Source organism: Balaenoptera ricei, chromosome 2 (genome assembly GCF_028023285.1).
Source record: "Balaenoptera ricei isolate mBalRic1 chromosome 2, mBalRic1.hap2, whole genome shotgun sequence".
NCBI classification, from domain to species: Eukaryota; Metazoa; Chordata; class Mammalia; order Artiodactyla; family Balaenopteridae; genus Balaenoptera; species Balaenoptera ricei.
This window is the reverse complement of record NC_082640.1, coordinates 69,522,907-69,539,741: the sequence shown is the minus strand read 5'-3', so window position 1 is coordinate 69,539,741 and position 16,835 is coordinate 69,522,907. Positions and strand designations below refer to the sequence as shown.

Here is a 16,835-nt window from a genome sequence, read left to right as displayed (position 1 = left end):
CAGAGAACAGACACGTGAACATGAAGGAACCTTGGCATCCCGTTTCTCTGATGAGGCTGAGGGCCCTTGGCCACTCTTTGGTGGAGCTTGGCTTTCTGACTTCAGGAAGGTCAGCTTGGCTTCTCTGGGTATTGGTCTTTGCATCTTGAAAATGACAAGCTCCAAGAGAGAACCTCAGAGGTCTGTATCAGCTCTAATATTTCATGACACCTTTCTGCCCTCCCTTGACTTCCGGCTTTTCACTCTTTTCTCGATGCACATATTTTCCTGGGAGGCAAATGTAATTTTTCATCTGATGCTCTATCTTCAGAGGCAGCCCATTCCTTATTTAATCCTATTATAGTCATGGTTTAACTCACCAGATACTTACTGAACATCTTCAGTTGGTGGTGGTGGCGGCCATACCGCCAGACACTGTGGTCCAGGAGGTGTAAATGGCCTGTGGATTTGGACGGTCATACATACTTCTGCTGCCTGGAGCTGCCAGGCTTCTATTCCCGGGCTAGGGGAAATCAGCCTTCAGGCAAAGAGGAATTCTCATTTAGCCCAAAGCACAGGCTTCCTGTGCTTCTGGGACCAGCTGCGTTGCAGCCGTGGTGCTGTAAAAATACAGGAAGGAAGGGAAACATGTTCACAGGTTGGTTAGAGATTTTGAAACCAACAATCAACTCTCTCTTATCCACAAGAAACCAGAATCCACTGCTGGCTTTCGGGCTCTCACACCCGCAGCTCAACAGAGTGCTGTTTCAAAACTGGGGTAGACTCTTCTTGCTAATGGCTTTTTCCATGAACCCCAGCCAGCCAGCAAGTATATTCTTTGAGGATTATGATTTGACCAGCATGCTCAGGAATCTTTAAAGAGAAGAACCATCTTTGTCCTCAGCTGTTTTCAGGCCAGTCAGGAGACAGAGCCTTCTAGAGATGAAGTAATGAGAGGCTGGCCACTGAAAGCACACAAGAAGTAAACAGTGGCCATTCCTGTGACCCTGCTTTTTTCGAGAGTCTGTCACCCCAGGGGCTCCTGGGTGGTGTGCAGGAGAGAGAACTAGAGGTGGAAGACCCCGGTTCTAGGCCTGCCCCATTGTGAACCAGCTTCGTGACCTTGGGTGAGTCACTTTGCTACCCCGGCCCCTGGTCTCCTCCTTGACAAACCAAAGGCGTTGGCTTAGCAGGATTTTAAAGTTTCTGCACCTTAAACATTCTAATTCTGGAGCTTGCATTCCAAGAAATGACTGACTCCGTTACTCATTCAGATAGTTTCAGGATCACTGTACAATCACTCCGGGGGCGGGAGATTGGGGCCCACAGTTGAAGACAGGATGGAAAGAGCTTTGCGGTGCGGGGTAAGCTGCGGCAGCTGGGACTCCTGCTTCCTAATGACCGCATTTGGTGGTCGGGCTCACCATGGAATGTTCTCAACCTTGGTTACTTATAAAAATTCTGATACCCATACCACACCTCAGACCAATTCAGAATTTCTACAGGTGGGGCCTGAGAATGAGTATTTTTAAAGTTATCCAGGTGATTCTGGGGTGTGGCCAGCATTGAGAATCAACAGCCCTAGATCTTAAGTAAAGCTGTGGTGCAGTGTTCCGGGTATCTCTTTTAGGGGAAAAGTGATAGTGGTTGGTTTAAAAAAAAAAAAAAAGCACAGGTACACAGAAAAAAAGTTCTAGATTCTAGAAGCATGTTGATTTGGTAATCACAGCTGTTGATGGTGAGTAGTTGCCCTGAGGTTTGGATCCCCAGTTTTCTCCTGTCTCTGGGTCAGCGGTTTCTCAAACATCTCTGAAGGAGTAGAACCATCTGTAGTTGATTATTTCTGCTTGGGAAACTCAGAGTACTAAGTGGGGGGGGGGGGGGGTGGAGCGAGGGCAGGGGTGGAGCAGGAGTGGATTAAACAGACCATAACACGCAGCCGCGCTTTTTTCATGAAGCTAAGTCAGAGGCCTCAGCCAACGCTGGCATACCTTAGTGTCAGATCCTTGGCGATGCCCTGATGGATGTGAGGGGCTGTGAAAGTACGTGCTATGCTGTTTCCTGTGCCTTGGTGAGTGTCCCTGCCCTTGGTTGAGAGGATGGTACCACCCTCATCAGCCATAGCATCGAAACACTTCCGTTTATGCCCAGTTAGTTGTTCATGGTTCCCTGCAGGGACTCCATCCCTACAGCCAAAGCAATCTGAGGCGACACAGCTGTCCAGATTAAACATTAATGGGAAAGGACAGCTCAATTCTAATATCTTTTCAGGCAGAGGGGAGGGCATATTGTGATGGTGGTGGGATTGTGAAGCTGACTACTTAATGGGTGTGAAATGAGCTTCAGGAGGGAGGAGAACTTGTCAGTATTGATTAGCCCCGAAGGGCCTCGCAGATGGGGAGCAGGGTCGAGGAGCTTTTACAGTGACAAGGTTTGAGATGTGGGTGTAGACAAAGATGCCAGATGGAGGTTGTTATTTCTCAGGCAAATGGGGAATCCGTCAGTCACTAAATGTTTATGAAGCAAGGCACTCAGAGAAATGGCAGATATGGCCTCTGCTCTCAGAGAGCTTACAGTCTGACTTGGGGTTTGAATACACAAGTGTGGCATAGGATGAAGGTCTTCCGTGCTGTGGGCACATGGTGAGTACCCAGGGGTTCAGAAGGAGGGGCCATGGAATGGGTGGGACGGGACAAATGCATCAAGGGATGTGGACCTGAGCTAGTGAAAGGGAGACACATGGGCCCCACTAGTGAATTGTGCCTCTCTCCTCACTTCTAACACGATGTTGATTATCTTCGGGGAGCAGCCCCGAGGGGCACCCCATTGCTAGTAGGAACGACTTTATGTTCTTGCTCCCATCAAAATTCTCTGCTTTCAGGAGTCAGTTTTCCTCTAGCTTTATTCCTTCTCCTGTGAGGGGTGGTCTTTGCCAGCCCTCTGCTTTGATGATTACCATCTGCCCACCTTAATTTCCTGCGTAGTTTCAGCTTGAAAGCCTTTTCTTTCTGGACCCAGAAATATCATGTAAGATGATTGTTCTTGGTTCCAGTAGCCACCTGGCACCCTCTCAGCAGTGGCTGCATTTCAGGTATGGATGGGAATGATTATCTGTGCATCAGCGAACTCAAGTTTGTCCTGTGAGCGAGTTGTGTGATCATCGGTAAATGCAGGACTGGCTTTGTTAGGCCCTGACTGTGGCCAAGGCTATTATTTCTCTGTGGGTAATTATTTCAGGCTTCACGGTCACAAGCTGAGCATAATCAGGGCAGATAAGAAAGCCACATATAGAGCAAAGTACATATTTCTCGAGGTGGGCGGCAGAGGCCTTATATATATATGTGTGTGTTGGTGTATGTGTGTTTAAAAAAAGACCTATATTTTCCGGGCAGTAGAACTTAAGTTTCCAGTAAACATCTCTTCCCTTTTTACTTTACCTTTTAATTTGGTGTTTATGGTCTCTGTGCTTTGAAATTGTTTTGCTGTGATGCCAGCTCTGCCTGAAAAGGGGGGGGGGGGGCGGGGAGAAAGCCAGGCCCTTGGGAAGCCATGGTTTCGATCAGAGTTCTTAGAGTTCCTCTGGCCCAGCTGATTGACGGCTCAGCGGTGATTGCTGGAGCTCATCTAGAAGAATAAAAACAAGAGACCTGGAGTTCGAGGTGGGAGGGGATATGCATTTATTAGTTTCTCCCCTGTTACCGCCTTTATCGCGGGAGGCATCACCTATATGTAATTCTGGTCTGGCGTTTGTTTTCTCTGTTCCCCATTTGCCTATGTTGATGCTTCTGCTCTGGAAATCAGAAGTGCCCAGAGCCCCAAACCTGGAACTAATTCTCTGAGACTGTGGCTTGGAGACTGGGCACACACGAGGCTCAGCTGTTGCTAAGTGAGAACAGCCTCGCCCGGTAGGCTAGCTGGATCCCCCTGTTCTTTGCTTTACCTGTCGGCGGGGGTGGAAGGCGGAGGGGCGGGCAGGAGCTGGGGAAGCCCACTGCGGAAACACGGGGGTGGAGGCCAGGTGAAATGCATCAGTGAGGGTGAACATCCGTGGGGGAGCGGAGTGGGGAGAAAACTCACAAGAGCAGCAGAGCTGTCGGGCTGCATCGCGGGGGCAGGCTCGAATGAAGGGAACACAGGCGGTGTTCTGCTGCTTTTTCACACCTTCTAGTTGGGCGCAGCTAGGAAGGCTGTTTCAGAATCCCCCTCAATGAACTGAGGGAGCAGCTGTTCTGGGGGGAGGAGGGGAGCAGCTCCCGCAGCGGTTCACACCTGGCGTCCGTCAGCACCTGGGAGCACGCCGTGTGGACAGGGCCGCTCAGACCTCTGTCGGGGTGACCTTTCTCCGGACAGAGAGAGCCCAGTGAACCAACCGAGAAGGGCAGGCCCTTCCTCAGGGACCCTCAGCACCTGGCCGCGCAGAGCTCCCAGGAGACCCCAGGAGAGCATTTGACACACAGCAAACAGTCTTGAGTTGTGAGCACAGCCAACAGCTTTCTCTTGCAAGGTAGGCTTTTTTTTTTTTTTTTTTTTTTTGGCTGGGGGAAATGGCTGTTTTTGTTTTGTTTTTGTACTTCTGAAGACATCAGATTAGGAGCCCCCAGAGAGATGAGACAGAGACCCTGAAAACCACACACCCCTTCCCGGTCAGCTCTGCCTGCCTGACCACCATTGCTCCCTGGCTGCTTTTTCAAGGCACGGTCCTTTCCCCCGCTTTCTTCTCCCTGTGAGCCTCTTGGTGATTCTGAATAGCAGGAAAAGCAGCCAAGTGTCCTCCTGTCTGTGACCTTCGTCTGCCCCCTCCTGCGGGCGGGGTGGGGAGGGGACGTGGAGCATACTTGAGGGTTTGCAGAGCGCTTTCCCATGGTCCTGTCTTCACAGCAGCCCTGGGGGAGGCAGGGAAGTGGTCTCACCCCTGTCTCGTAGGTGACGGGGACAGTCTCTGTGTTAGTGGAGAAGCAAGGACAGAGGCCCTTCCTCCAGTTCTTCGACGGGGTCGTTCTTTTACCGCACCGAGTGGCCTCACAAATAAATGCACGAGGTGTGTGTGCTCGCCAGGGTTCTCGGTATATCCCTCCGACGATAACAGACTCTTTTGCAACCGCTGTCACTGGGAAGGGGAGACACCACCATGACCTTTCATGTACTGTATTTTACAGTTTACAAAGTGCTGTCACCTACCTGATTTTATTTCATCTCTGTGACAATCTCTGGAGGTAGATTGCTAGTCCAGACGAGCAAAGGGAGCCCTGGAGATGCTGAGTGACTCAGCCCGAGGCCCCCAGCTGGTCAGCGGCCCAGTGGGAAGCGGGTAGCACCAGCTGGATGGGGAAGTGAGAGTCCAGCGGAGCAGGGGGTGGTGAAACCAGCAGTTGGAGGCGTTGAGTTTTGCTGTTGTTGCCTCCGAAGCCGCACAGGGACATGGTTCCTGACCTGACCCTCCCCTGGAGGGCCTGACTGGATGCCCTGCCCTGAGTGGAAGCCTGGACCCCCAAGTGTGAGGCGGAGGCACAGCCAGGCCCGAGCGAAGGGCTACCCCGAGGGAGTGGGGACAGGCTGCTTGGGAGTGGCTGGAATCGGGGTTCACCCTGCTCGGCTCACACTACCGCGAGGCCGACTTGGCGGGGCGTGTGCAAGGAAGACGGCACTTCAGAGCAGGGCGCCTCTCCTGGGGTAGTAGGAAGACCTGGAGTCTGACAGATTTTGCTGAAAATCCCAGCTCTGCGACTTAGTAGCTGTGGGCTCTGGGGACACTTGCAACACTTTGAACCTCAGCTTGAGGGGACTCACTCTGTCCTTCAGAAGCGTGGGGTCCCTGCCACAGTCTGGGTCATACACAGTAGATACTCCCCGGGTCAGAAGTGACTTGATAGGTTATCTAGTCCAACCCCTTCAACAGATGGAAACTGAGGCCCTGAGAGGAACAGGGACTTGCCCACAGTCACAGTGAATGTGCGGCAAAGCTAGAGTTCGAGCAGGTCTCTTGATCCCCCTGCCGGGGTGTTTTGTTTGTTTGCTTGTGCTTTGCCTGAACCCGGGGTAGCTTTTCTTGTTAGTTCACATCCTGGCCGATAGCCCTGTCCCCGAGTAGTTAGTTTTCTTATGAAGTGGAGTCAGCCAGCACCCAGGGATGAAAGTGTAAGGCCTCTGATGTCAGGTTCTTAGGGAGAGGAGAACGGGTGGGAGGACGGGGCAGAGCGGTAAACACTTTTTGATGCTTGCCTGATGTGAAGCATCCTGGTTTTCCAAGAATGCTCGATGGTAAGCATGGTGCTGACGCTGAAATGTTCCACTCAGAGTTTTGGAGAGTAGACGTACATTTCTCGTAAAGCCCTTGATGCTTCTCTCTGCTGCGTTCCCCACCCCCATTTCCCTAGGGCTTTAAATCATCTTTGGCTTGGGGTTGAAAGTAACCCATTACAGTGGTGAGCCTCGTGGTCCATTTTGTGCAGTGTTGTCAGGCTAAAATATTATAAACAGACCACCAAACTGTGTTTGGTCCAAGGCCAAGAACCTCCTTCTCCACTTGAGCGTTTGATTATCTGCTGCAGTGTTCAGCTTTGAGTTCAGTGCAGGAATCCAGCATAATTTCTTATATTGTTACCATCTGGTTTTGTGGAGTCTTGCTTTTGATTTTAATTGTGCCCTTTGGGAGAGAGAAACCCTACAAGTGTTGGGAAAATAAGATCCCCCTTCCTCACCCTGGCACCCCAGGCACACACACGTTGCTGCCATGGTGCTTGGTGGATGTGGTTGAACAGAATCCTCTGAATTTCTGAACATCCTATTTCATTATTCCTGCTCTCCCAGCAGTCCCCGGGCCCTTGGCTCCTCCAAAGGGATTGCTCAGATGGGTCCCAGCTCAGAGCCTGACCTGAGATGGAGCTGCCTCCATGGTAGTAAGGGCTGAAGGTGGTTTGGGGTGTTGCCCAGTGTGACCCGCCCTGTCCCGGAGACCAACATTGCGGTGATACGTTATGTGACCTCATTAACAAGTGAGTCACTTGCCCCCAGATAACCACCGGTACTTTCAGGGGGAACTGCTAGTATCATTGTGGCTATGGCCATGGTTTCTGCAAAAGAAGGTGTTTTTAGAAATGAAGGTACAGCGACTGGTCTCCTTAGATTTGTTGTCATGGGCTCCTGGCTCCCCAACCTTTTCCTTATCAAGACTCACCTTGTTTTCTCTTAAACCATGTGCTTGGTACCAGTTTTAATATTAGTAATTGATAATAAATAACTGACACTCTTCTCACATTCTTGGAAGACAACCTTCATATTGTTACCTCTTTTAATTTTTCCATGTCACCTTCTAGAGTTGTCCGTTGGCATAAGCATTTTTGTGTAGCTGTAATCAGAGTATGTTAGTAAGTCTAAACAGGAAAGCAGGAACACCATCAAGTATTTACCACAAAGGGAATTTAATACAGGCCTTTTTTACACAGGTGATAAAGAGGCTGAGAAGCCAAACATGGAAAGGCGAGGTGACCCAGAGCTTAGTGGCAGGAGATCACTGCTGCCTATAGGCTGGAGGGACCAAGGGAAGAGGTGGTGTGACCAGAGCCCAGGGTCAGGGTCAGCGGTGGGCCTGTGTAGAGCAGATGCAGCTGCTTCTGTTAGAAATGCCCACCCAAGGCAGAAAGGGAGAGAGGGGAGAAATGTCCTGGCCGCTCCCTTCCCCCCCACCTTCCACTCTCCCACAAGTTCCTGCTGTTGTCCAAATCCCCCAGTAGCCCCCTGACATGAGGCCTAGAAAGTCAGGAGTCAGCCCTGGGGATACAGAGCAGAAGACAGGAAGATGAGGAAGGGATTAGAGGACACACAGCACCTGGACCAGCCTAGGGTGCCAGCCTCCTGTTCTAATTTGACAATGTCATAAGCATTTCCTTGTGTCTCCACATGGTCTTCTTAATTAGACATTATTTCAAGTAGGTGTACCAGAGTTAACCTAACCATTGGGAGAGTGCTTACATTGATGATAAATCAGCAGTTCTCAAATTGTGGTCCCCAGCCAGAAAGTATCAACATCACCCAGGAACTTGTTAGAGTATCAGGCCTTACCCCAGACCTTCCTACTCAGAACCCCTGGGGGCATGGCCCAGAAGAAGTCTGTGTTTCCTCTGGAGGATGCTGACACACATTAAAATTTGAGAACCACTGTTACAGGTGATCCTGCACGTCACTAAAGGTGGGGACAGGATACTGAGGGTACTGTTGGTCAGGGGTCTTTATAGAGAGAGGTGTGGTGTGGAAGAAAAGGCCCAAGACTCCAGGTCTGTACACCTCTAGGGTCAAGCCTTCTTCCTGCCCCTTAATTTCCCTGGGTGATTCTTTTCTATTTTGTTCAACAGCTAAAAATATTAGATCATACCAGTGGTGGTATTATGAGGATTAAATGAAATAATGGGCATGATGTTCCCTATATGTTGGGTCTTCTGGAGCTTTGGGGAAGGAAATGTGGCAATAGCAGCCCACTTCTGGGCCATAGGAAATTGGCCCTGGTGCCAGTACCTGAGGGGTGTAGTCTAAAAGTCAATGATGAACACTTAGGAGGTTGAAAGTGAGCTTTAAGGCAACAGGAATCTTGGACTGAGAGTTCCATATCTGTAGTCAAGCTTCCCCTCCCCACCCCGTTTTTATTAGCGGTGCTGACCTGACTCTGTGATTACCACTATCTTGTCACTCTTTCTTGTCTGGCCATTTGGTGCCGTGGAAAGGACCCTGGTCTCAGGCCAGGACCCCTGGTTTCCCGTGCTGGCTGTGTCTTCTTGGGCGTGTTACTTCTCTGAGCTGCACTTTTCATATTTGTAAAATGTCCCCCCTCACTGACCATGGTGCAGATCAGGTGGGATGATGGATGTGAAATTGGCCTTGAACCTTAGTGGACCCCTTGAATATAAAGCTTTAGGGTCCACACCTCCACCGGGGCCCTTTGCCAGCCTTGCCATCTCCATAAACCTCTTATTCTACTCCCAAAGCAGGAGGTGCTTCATCCAGCGAAGGCAGGCATCTGGGTGCATCCTTGTTCTAACAGTGACCTGTAGGAAGGCACCAGGCCAGGGATCTTCCACACATCTTTTCTCTTTCAATCCTCCCAGCAACCTTACCGAGGAGGGAGTCTTACAAGAAGTAGCCAAGGCCCAGATAGCTGAAGAGGAAGGATGTAAACAAACCCAGTCCTGAGGGGACAGACAGAGGCCCAGTTGGCCTCAGAGCCATCCACAGAGTTGCTGTTACTAAGAAGGGAAAGAGGAACTGGGTAAAGGCTCCTGCTGACTTAGGGTGATATATCAGGCCTGCAAGTATTGTGGATGCAGTCGACAAGCCAGTTGGAGCTGGCTGGGAGGCTGGCTCCGGAACAGAGACCCAAGCAGACAGTGTTCCCATCTTATTGCCTCTGGCAGCACCTGAGAGAAACCTGTTGGACCAGTGGGAGGACCAGCCGGCATCCTCCTGCAGATCTGGATGCCTTCCATATTTAATGGCTGAGGAAGCTGAGGCTTAGAGGAGTCAAATGGTTTACCTGAGGTCACCCAGGCCAGGAATCTGAGTCCAGATCGCATCCTTTCTGGTCCAGGGCTCTTTGCATGACCCCAGGTGTTTCCTAGATCCGGGCGTGACCAGCACTTGGCAGTTTTCCATGAGCTTTCCCAGCCGTCCTCTGGGGGTCCTCAGGGTAGGCAGTAGGTCTGCCTGAGGCGGCTGGCGTTGGGTGGTCTGCGGTGTGACAAGTCCAGTGAATCAGCCTAAATCCGGGGGAGGTCAGAAGATGCGTCATCATTCAGCCAGCAAACATTATCCTACTGTTTGGGTTGCAACTAGAAGTGACCAGGATGGGATGTGAAGCCTCTGGGACGGGAGGACACGCTGCTTCCATTCATCCCACCCTTGGGGGTCAAGGGAGCCATCTTCCCACCGGTTAGCTCCTCCCAGGCAGGGCTGAGGGCGTCTACGTAGCCATCTCCTAAGGTAGACTCAGCACTAAACAATCTTGTTGTGCAAGCTCTGCTCAGAATCGCTGCCCTGAGGAGAAAGCTGGGGCAGGGCAGGGCGGGGCAGGGTGTGTTAACATGGAACCGGGCCTGCTCAGGCAGGTCCTAAGGACTCTAAATAACTGTGTTGGAGGCAGGACCTGAGCTTTTAACTCAGTAAATACACAGTATTTCGAATATAGCCTGGATGATCTGAGGATCACAATTACCTGAGATCTGCTTTACAGGCATTTAGGGAGACAAACGGGGGCTGCGCTAACCTAGGTAAGGATCCTGCCCCACACCTTACACTGAGGTATCTCAGTGAGGCCTTTGCGGTAATTCTTTATTTAAATCCTGGCAGGCTGCAACTGACTTAATGTTCCAGAACTTTTGGAGTCGGTCGCTCTCTTTTTTCTTTCCTTTCCTGGACTTCAGTGCACTTGAGTTTTAACCCAGCTCTGCTACCGGCCTCTGGGCGGACGTCTGGGCTGCATGGAGGGGTGTCTAGAAAACTCTTCCATGTGTCTCCTCTACCCTCCACACTACTCACAGAAACCTTCACTCCTGACGCTTCCGATCACTAGGTTGTGTGTGTGTGTGTGTGTGTGTGTGTGTGTGTGTGTGTGTGTGTGTTGGGCTGGGGGGGTACGGTGATTTCCCCACACCCAGCAATGCTCATATTCTCAGAACACCAGCTGGATATTAACAGTTTAAGTCAATTCTGGCACTCTCTACCTGCAGATAGCATCAGATCCCACAGATAAGAGCTCAGTCCCACAAGCCTGCTGCCCTCCCCACCCCCCCCACCCCCGCCTAACTTCAGATGCCAATCACAAGTCCAGGTTGACACCTGTGCTTCTGACCCACCAGCTATTGATGAGAGGTTCCCACTGCCCCCTCCTAGGGTTCAGTTAATTTGCTAGAGTGGCTCGCAGGACTCAGGAAAACATTCTACTGGTTTATCATGAAGGTTATAACTCGGGAATAGCCGCGTGGCAGAGATGCACAGGGCGAGGTATGTGGGAAGAAGCTCGAAGCATCCGTGCTGTCTCTGGACACTCAGTTTTCCCCTCATCTCCACGTGTTCACCAACCCAGAAGCTCTCTGAACCCCCTGTCCTTTTGGGTTTTTATGGAGGCTTCATTACGTAGGCATGATTGATTAAATTATTGACCATTGGTGATTGATTGGTGATTGATTCAGCCTCTAACCTGTCTCCCTTCTCTGGAGGTGGGGGCAGAGTTGGGGGGGCTAAGGCTGAAAGTTCCTACCTTCTAAGCACAAGGTTGGTTTCCCTGGCAACCGGCCCCTTATCCATGGAGGCTTTGCATAAACTCAGGTGTGGTCGAAAGGGGCGTGTTATGAATAACTAAAAGATGCCCATTTCACCTTTATGGCTCTGGAGCTATTTCAGGAACTGGGAATAAAACTATTACAACAAAAGATACCCCTATGGCTCTTATATAGGAAATTACAAGGATTTTAGGAGCTACGTTCCAAATATATATTTCTTACTATAAATCACAATATTACAAGCAGCCTCAGCGGGGGCTGGTGATAAGCCCAGAGAAGACAGCCTGAGTTGGCTGGGCGGGTCTTGGGCAAGTCACATCACTTCTCGTGCCTCAGTTTCTCCAGCAGTAAAATGGGAATAATGATTGCTGTCTCTTAGGGTTGTTGTGAGATTGAGTTAATGCATATACAAAGCTTAGCGCAGTTTGTCACCTTGCTAAGAGTCGGTACATGGTTGGTCCCTTCTTCCCTTCCCTTGGTGTTTACCAGATTGAAAGATGCTGGTTGCCCACCTAACCTGCGTTACTGTGTTGACAAAGGAACTGTCACACAATATGGCAGCCTCAGAAAGGGTAAAAAATGCCAGGGAAGTGTTTCAGCCCATCAGGTGCTGAGGTGGGTAAGCTTTGTAATACAGATCCTTTTTGTGTTTCAGTATTGGAGCGTGTTGCTAACATTTCTCGGACCCACAGACTCTGGGGGTGGGGACTTAAGCTAATTTGGCTTTAGACCGACCTGCCAGCACAGGAAAGGACAGACTTGGTGGTGGTCTTGAGGCTGCCCTTGACACAGGTATGCCTGGCATCAAGGCCAGCTTCACAGGCACACGGTATGTGATGTCACAGAGCCCCACGCTCAGGAGGGCCCTGTGCTTGGTTTAATGCCTGTTGTTGACATCTTGAGATTCTTCCATTTTCTTTGAGCTGGTGTTTTGTAAGCGAAGCCCAATAGACAGTGGACATGCATGTGAGGTAGGAGCAATCCACCCTGACAGTCCTGAGCTTGAACCAGAGTTTGTTTGGGATACAGAAAGAAGGTGATGTCATTCTAAGAAACATCAACCACCAAGGAATCCCATCATATGCTTTCTTACTCGTGTCGCTTCCCCGGTGTTAGCTAATCCCTTACCCTGAAAATGATGACATACAATGGAAAGGAAAGATCAGGCAGCCCAGAGTGCCTTTTCCCTTCAGCTTTTCCCTGCTCATGAGTAAGCAGCAAGGGGGGAGTGTTGGTAGAATGTGCACCTATCAAGAAGTGAAGTGAAAACAGTGGAGTTCGTTTTAGGCAGTGTTGCTTTTGTTCTGGTAAGTCATACGATGTATATGTGTATCTAAGCTGTGAAATACAAATGTTGCAATTTTGATGATTTCACATACTAGTTAAATGCTCTTTTGTTTGCATTCAAAACTTGGCATTGCAAGATATAAACATGAATGGCAAGATTCATGCCAGTAATTTAAAATTTTAATATTTCTTGACTTAGAATGATATTAAATAGGAAAAAAAACCCAAACAAACCAAAACAAAAACCCACTGTCACAAGTCAAGAGAGAGACTCTGGAAGAAAGGGGAAAAGTGTTAGATTTTAATACCATTAATGATACTGTTTTCCTGCTTTTTGCTCAGAGGCCTCTACACTGTCACTTTGCACTGCACCCCACGAATTACGTAGCTGACGCTGGCTAGCATCCTGGGACCGGGGGTCTCAGGCTGGTCTTGTACACACAGGTCCTTTGCTAGATCTACTCTATTCCGGGTTGCAGAGCCAAGAAACAACATATGGATAAGTGAGCACTGGCACTTATTCTGAAGATTCCAGGCTGTTCCAGGTGATAGTGGGTCTGTTGTTGATAGAGATCACAGTTGAGGAATTTCAGAGGCTACAAACATACCCTTGTTGGAGATGTTATGGGGGCCCGCTGTGCATTCACTCTTGCAAATTGTTGAGCAGCCTAGTGTAGGGGCGCAAGCCAGTAGTGGGCTGAGAAGACCCCCACTTGGAATCCCAGCTCTGGCTTGGTGTCCTGGGGCAAGTCGTTTCTTCCTGGATCGGTTTTCTCATCGGGCAGTCCTCAGTCTCTCAGTTGTAGTGTAGCTGTTAAGAGTGTGAGCTACTTGGAGGCCGAATTCTTGGGTCAAATCGCATCTCCACCTCTTAACTAGTTATTGGACCTTAGGTAGGTTGTTCAAGCCCCCTGGATCCTCAGTCTCCCTGTCTGTAAAATGGTATGAAATGAGTGCAGGGAAAGGAGCGATCATTGTGTTCTGGTACATGGTGTTGAATATATGATAGCAATGGTCATGATGGTGAAAAGGTCAGAAATAATCCTTAGATGTTCTAGGACCAAAGGATTAGCATCTTCAGGGTCTAACTTGAGAGATTCTGTATGAGAGCCCGGGAGCCTCTGCCTCAGACTTCTAAGCAGCTCTTTAGACTGTGTGGCTTTTTGTTTTTTTGTTTTAAATATTTATTTATTTGACTGCACTGGGTCTTAGTTAAGGCATGCGGGATCTTTAGTTGCGACATGTGAGATCTAGTTCCCTGACCAGGGATTGAACCCGCGCCCCCTGCATTGGGAGCGTGGAGTCTTAGCCACTGGACCATCAGGGAAGTCCCTAGACTGTGTTTTTAGAAGTTACCAGAATGAGAGAAAAATTGTTGTGTTTGGAATTTGAAGATCTGGGTCCTTGTCCTTCCATCCTCTGTCACCCCGAGTCACGTGACTTCTGACAGTCCCTTCCCCACCAAGCCTCACTTTCTTCACCTGTGAAATGGGTCTGCCTGCCTTACAGGTTGGGGCCCATTTGAGATGACGTATGTAGCAATCTTTCTTTAGCTTCAATTCAAGGTGCTGTGTTGGGAAGAACCCTCTGGTGGATCCTCAGTATTCATTTAAATCTTGCTCACTAGTGTCAGGAGGTAAGCAGCAGCTACTTTGCTTGGGCCTCAGTCCTTGATCTCTGAGACCAGCGATGTACCATAAACTGTCCCAGGAGCAGGTTAAAAAAGAAGGAAGGAGGGAGAAAAAAAGAGAAAGCAAACCAGCAGAATTTGGAATTGTTCCTCAAACCACAATCGCAGGTTTCAGGGACTCGGAAAGGGGTGCAGCCCAGCCTTGTGGGCGAGAAACGTCAGATGTTGGGAAGAGAAAGGCCTCTCTTACTGTAGCAGGGTTTCTCACCGGCCCCTGCCTATTAAGCCCCGGTAGCTTGTCACTCCCTGGCTAACAGCTTGGCAGCACAGAGGCAAACCACAGAGTACATTTGAGGCCCAGATCTGCTCATTTCGAGGGTGGGGCCGCGTTTTTCTCCTGCCACAGAGAGCTAATTAAAGAAAACAAGCTATGGGAGTTGGGAGAGGACTGGCCACAGAGCACTTGGGGAGGATTGCTTTGGTTGTAGAGGCCTCCACAGCCCCCGGAAAACAGGTGGAAGCAGGCATCCGGGCCCCCGTGCATCCCCAGTGGAGCTCCGAGAGCCCACTGGGAGACCTGGATGCCGACAGTAGGGGGGCCTGCATGGGATGGGAGAGTGATCTTGGTCTGTGAGGGGACCAGCTGGAAGAAGTTCAAGCTACCCGTCAAAGTGGGACAGTGTTTTGAAATGCTTCACAAATGTTGACTTGTGCCCCAAATTGTGGACAGAGCCTACGTTAGTTCTGTAACAGTAATTCACTTCTCTGTGGCACTTTTGATTCTGGTACCAGCCTTATTAGGGAAAGTGGCTGTGACTTCTTTATTCCCCAAGAGTAGAGTGACACTCAGAGGTGGCTCTTCAAAGTCTCAGGGCTGGAAAGTGGGGTAAGGACTCAGGACTTCTGTCTCCAGATGGAGCCTGCTGATTACAAGGAGGGGAAAGCAAACATCAGTCCCACTGACTTGGAACAAACGCTGTCGTCCAGGATTAGAGCCTGACTCTTAACAGCCGCACACTGTTTTATGGAGAAGGTCTATTGCTAAAACAGTGATGGTGTAAATTGAATTATGTTTTAAGTGTACGAGGAAAACCATTTCAGGGAATCCTGTTGTGAGTCATTTTGAAAAATGAAGAATTACACTCTCTCCCCAGCAATGTTCTATTTTGGTACATTCAAGGAGCAAGATGGCTTACAAGAGGGGTCCCACTGTTTTGCTAGCTTGTGTTGTTGCCGCCTACAACAGGATGGTTTACTTCTCAGGTGCTCCGAAGGGTTCACACATCCTGGAGAACTGGGGGAAGATGTAGTACACGGGCAGAATGTTTTGATTCACTTATTCAAAGAAGCTGGGGCCTGTGTTAGGGCCTCAGGAGGCATCCAGGCCAGTGATTCTCGAGTGAGGAGTGCTATGAGGAATTTTTTTAGTGATGGTAATGACGATGAAAATGAAGCTGTTGTTAATTAAGCACTTAGTATCTGCCTGGGACCTTACATAGATTATCTCATTTAATTATTACTACTAATAATACTGAAGTTCGTGAATGATTTCCTTAGCAGTTAATTCAAAGGCATATTCCTCTATACAATGGAATATTTTTCAACTAAGAAATGAAGTACATGCTGTACCATGGATGAACCTTGAAAACGTTATGCTGAGTGCAAGAAGCCAGGCGCAGTAGGCCATGTGTTGTATGATTCCATTTACATGAACTATCCAGAATAGGCCAATTCATAGAGATAGAAAGCAGATTAATGGTTGCTAGGGGGTTGAGATGAGGTGGAATGGGGCGTAGTGACTGCCTCATGGGTACAGTGTTTTCTTTAGGGGTGATGAAAATATTCTAGAAGTAAATAAATATGATGGTTGCACAACATTGTGCATGAACTAAATGCCATTGGGTTGTACACATTAAAATGGTTAAAGTGGTAACTTTTTACGTTATGTGCGTTTTATCACAATGTATATTTTAATCAGTGTATTTTCCTCATGGTGGCTCTCACCGACTTGGGTTCAGATATGCTGTGTTGAGTGGGAGAGAAAGGGAGGGGGTCGTTCATGTGTGCAGTGAGGCTGAAGCAAGCTTAGGGCTTTCCAATTCAGGCTCCACCTTTAGGAGGAACCAGAGACCCAGAGAGGGCGAGTGACTCACCCAAGGGCACAGAGCAAAATACCTGGAGTTGGGATATAGATTCTAGCCTTTCTCACTTTTCATCAGGAAAATCACAATGAGAAAGTGCTTTTTGTGCCGCTGGGTAAATTCTGGGCTGCAGAAGTTCAGCTCTGTTCCACCTGGTGTTTTGTACCTTCCTTGCGTTCCTGGAGAAACTGTCCATCCCTCACCGGTGGAACAGCCCCTGGACTGACTCAGCCGTCAGGAGGCCCTCAGCCAAAGACCTGGGTTGTGTCCCTGGGCATGTGTCTAGAACAGTGCCAGTTGTGCTGCTTAATTTCGGCATTGAGCAAAAGGAACCAATTATGTGTGAACACATACGTTTGGTGTTTGATGGGAGACTTACCACGTGACCCTGCTTCTTCTTTTCTTTTCTTGTTGACTGTAAACATCTGACACTACAGGAAATAAGAAACTTTCCAGTACCTAATTTGTGCTCACTCTACTTTCAAACCCTCTTGGCCCCAGCACAGGGTAAATGAAACTGTAGCTTATAGTAAT

General features: G+C 49.3%; 1 protein-coding gene across 2 annotated transcripts in view; it reads left to right on the top strand.

Annotated features, from left to right (window-relative positions):
• Positions 1 to 16,835, top strand: part of SMAD3 (SMAD family member 3) — a 119,688-nt gene that overhangs the window by 16,593 nt on the left and 86,260 nt on the right. The window contains exon 1 of one of the 2 annotated variants that reach the window (XM_059912961.1): positions 1,945 to 2,050. The exons of the other annotated variant lie outside the window; for it this stretch is intronic. Coding sequence (XP_059768944.1) covers positions 2,031 to 2,050 — 20 coding nt within the window. The 5' untranslated portion in view covers positions 1,945 to 2,030. Of the gene's footprint in view, positions 1 to 1,944; positions 2,051 to 16,835 lie in introns of those variants that run through there. 2 annotated transcript variants of the gene reach the window in all.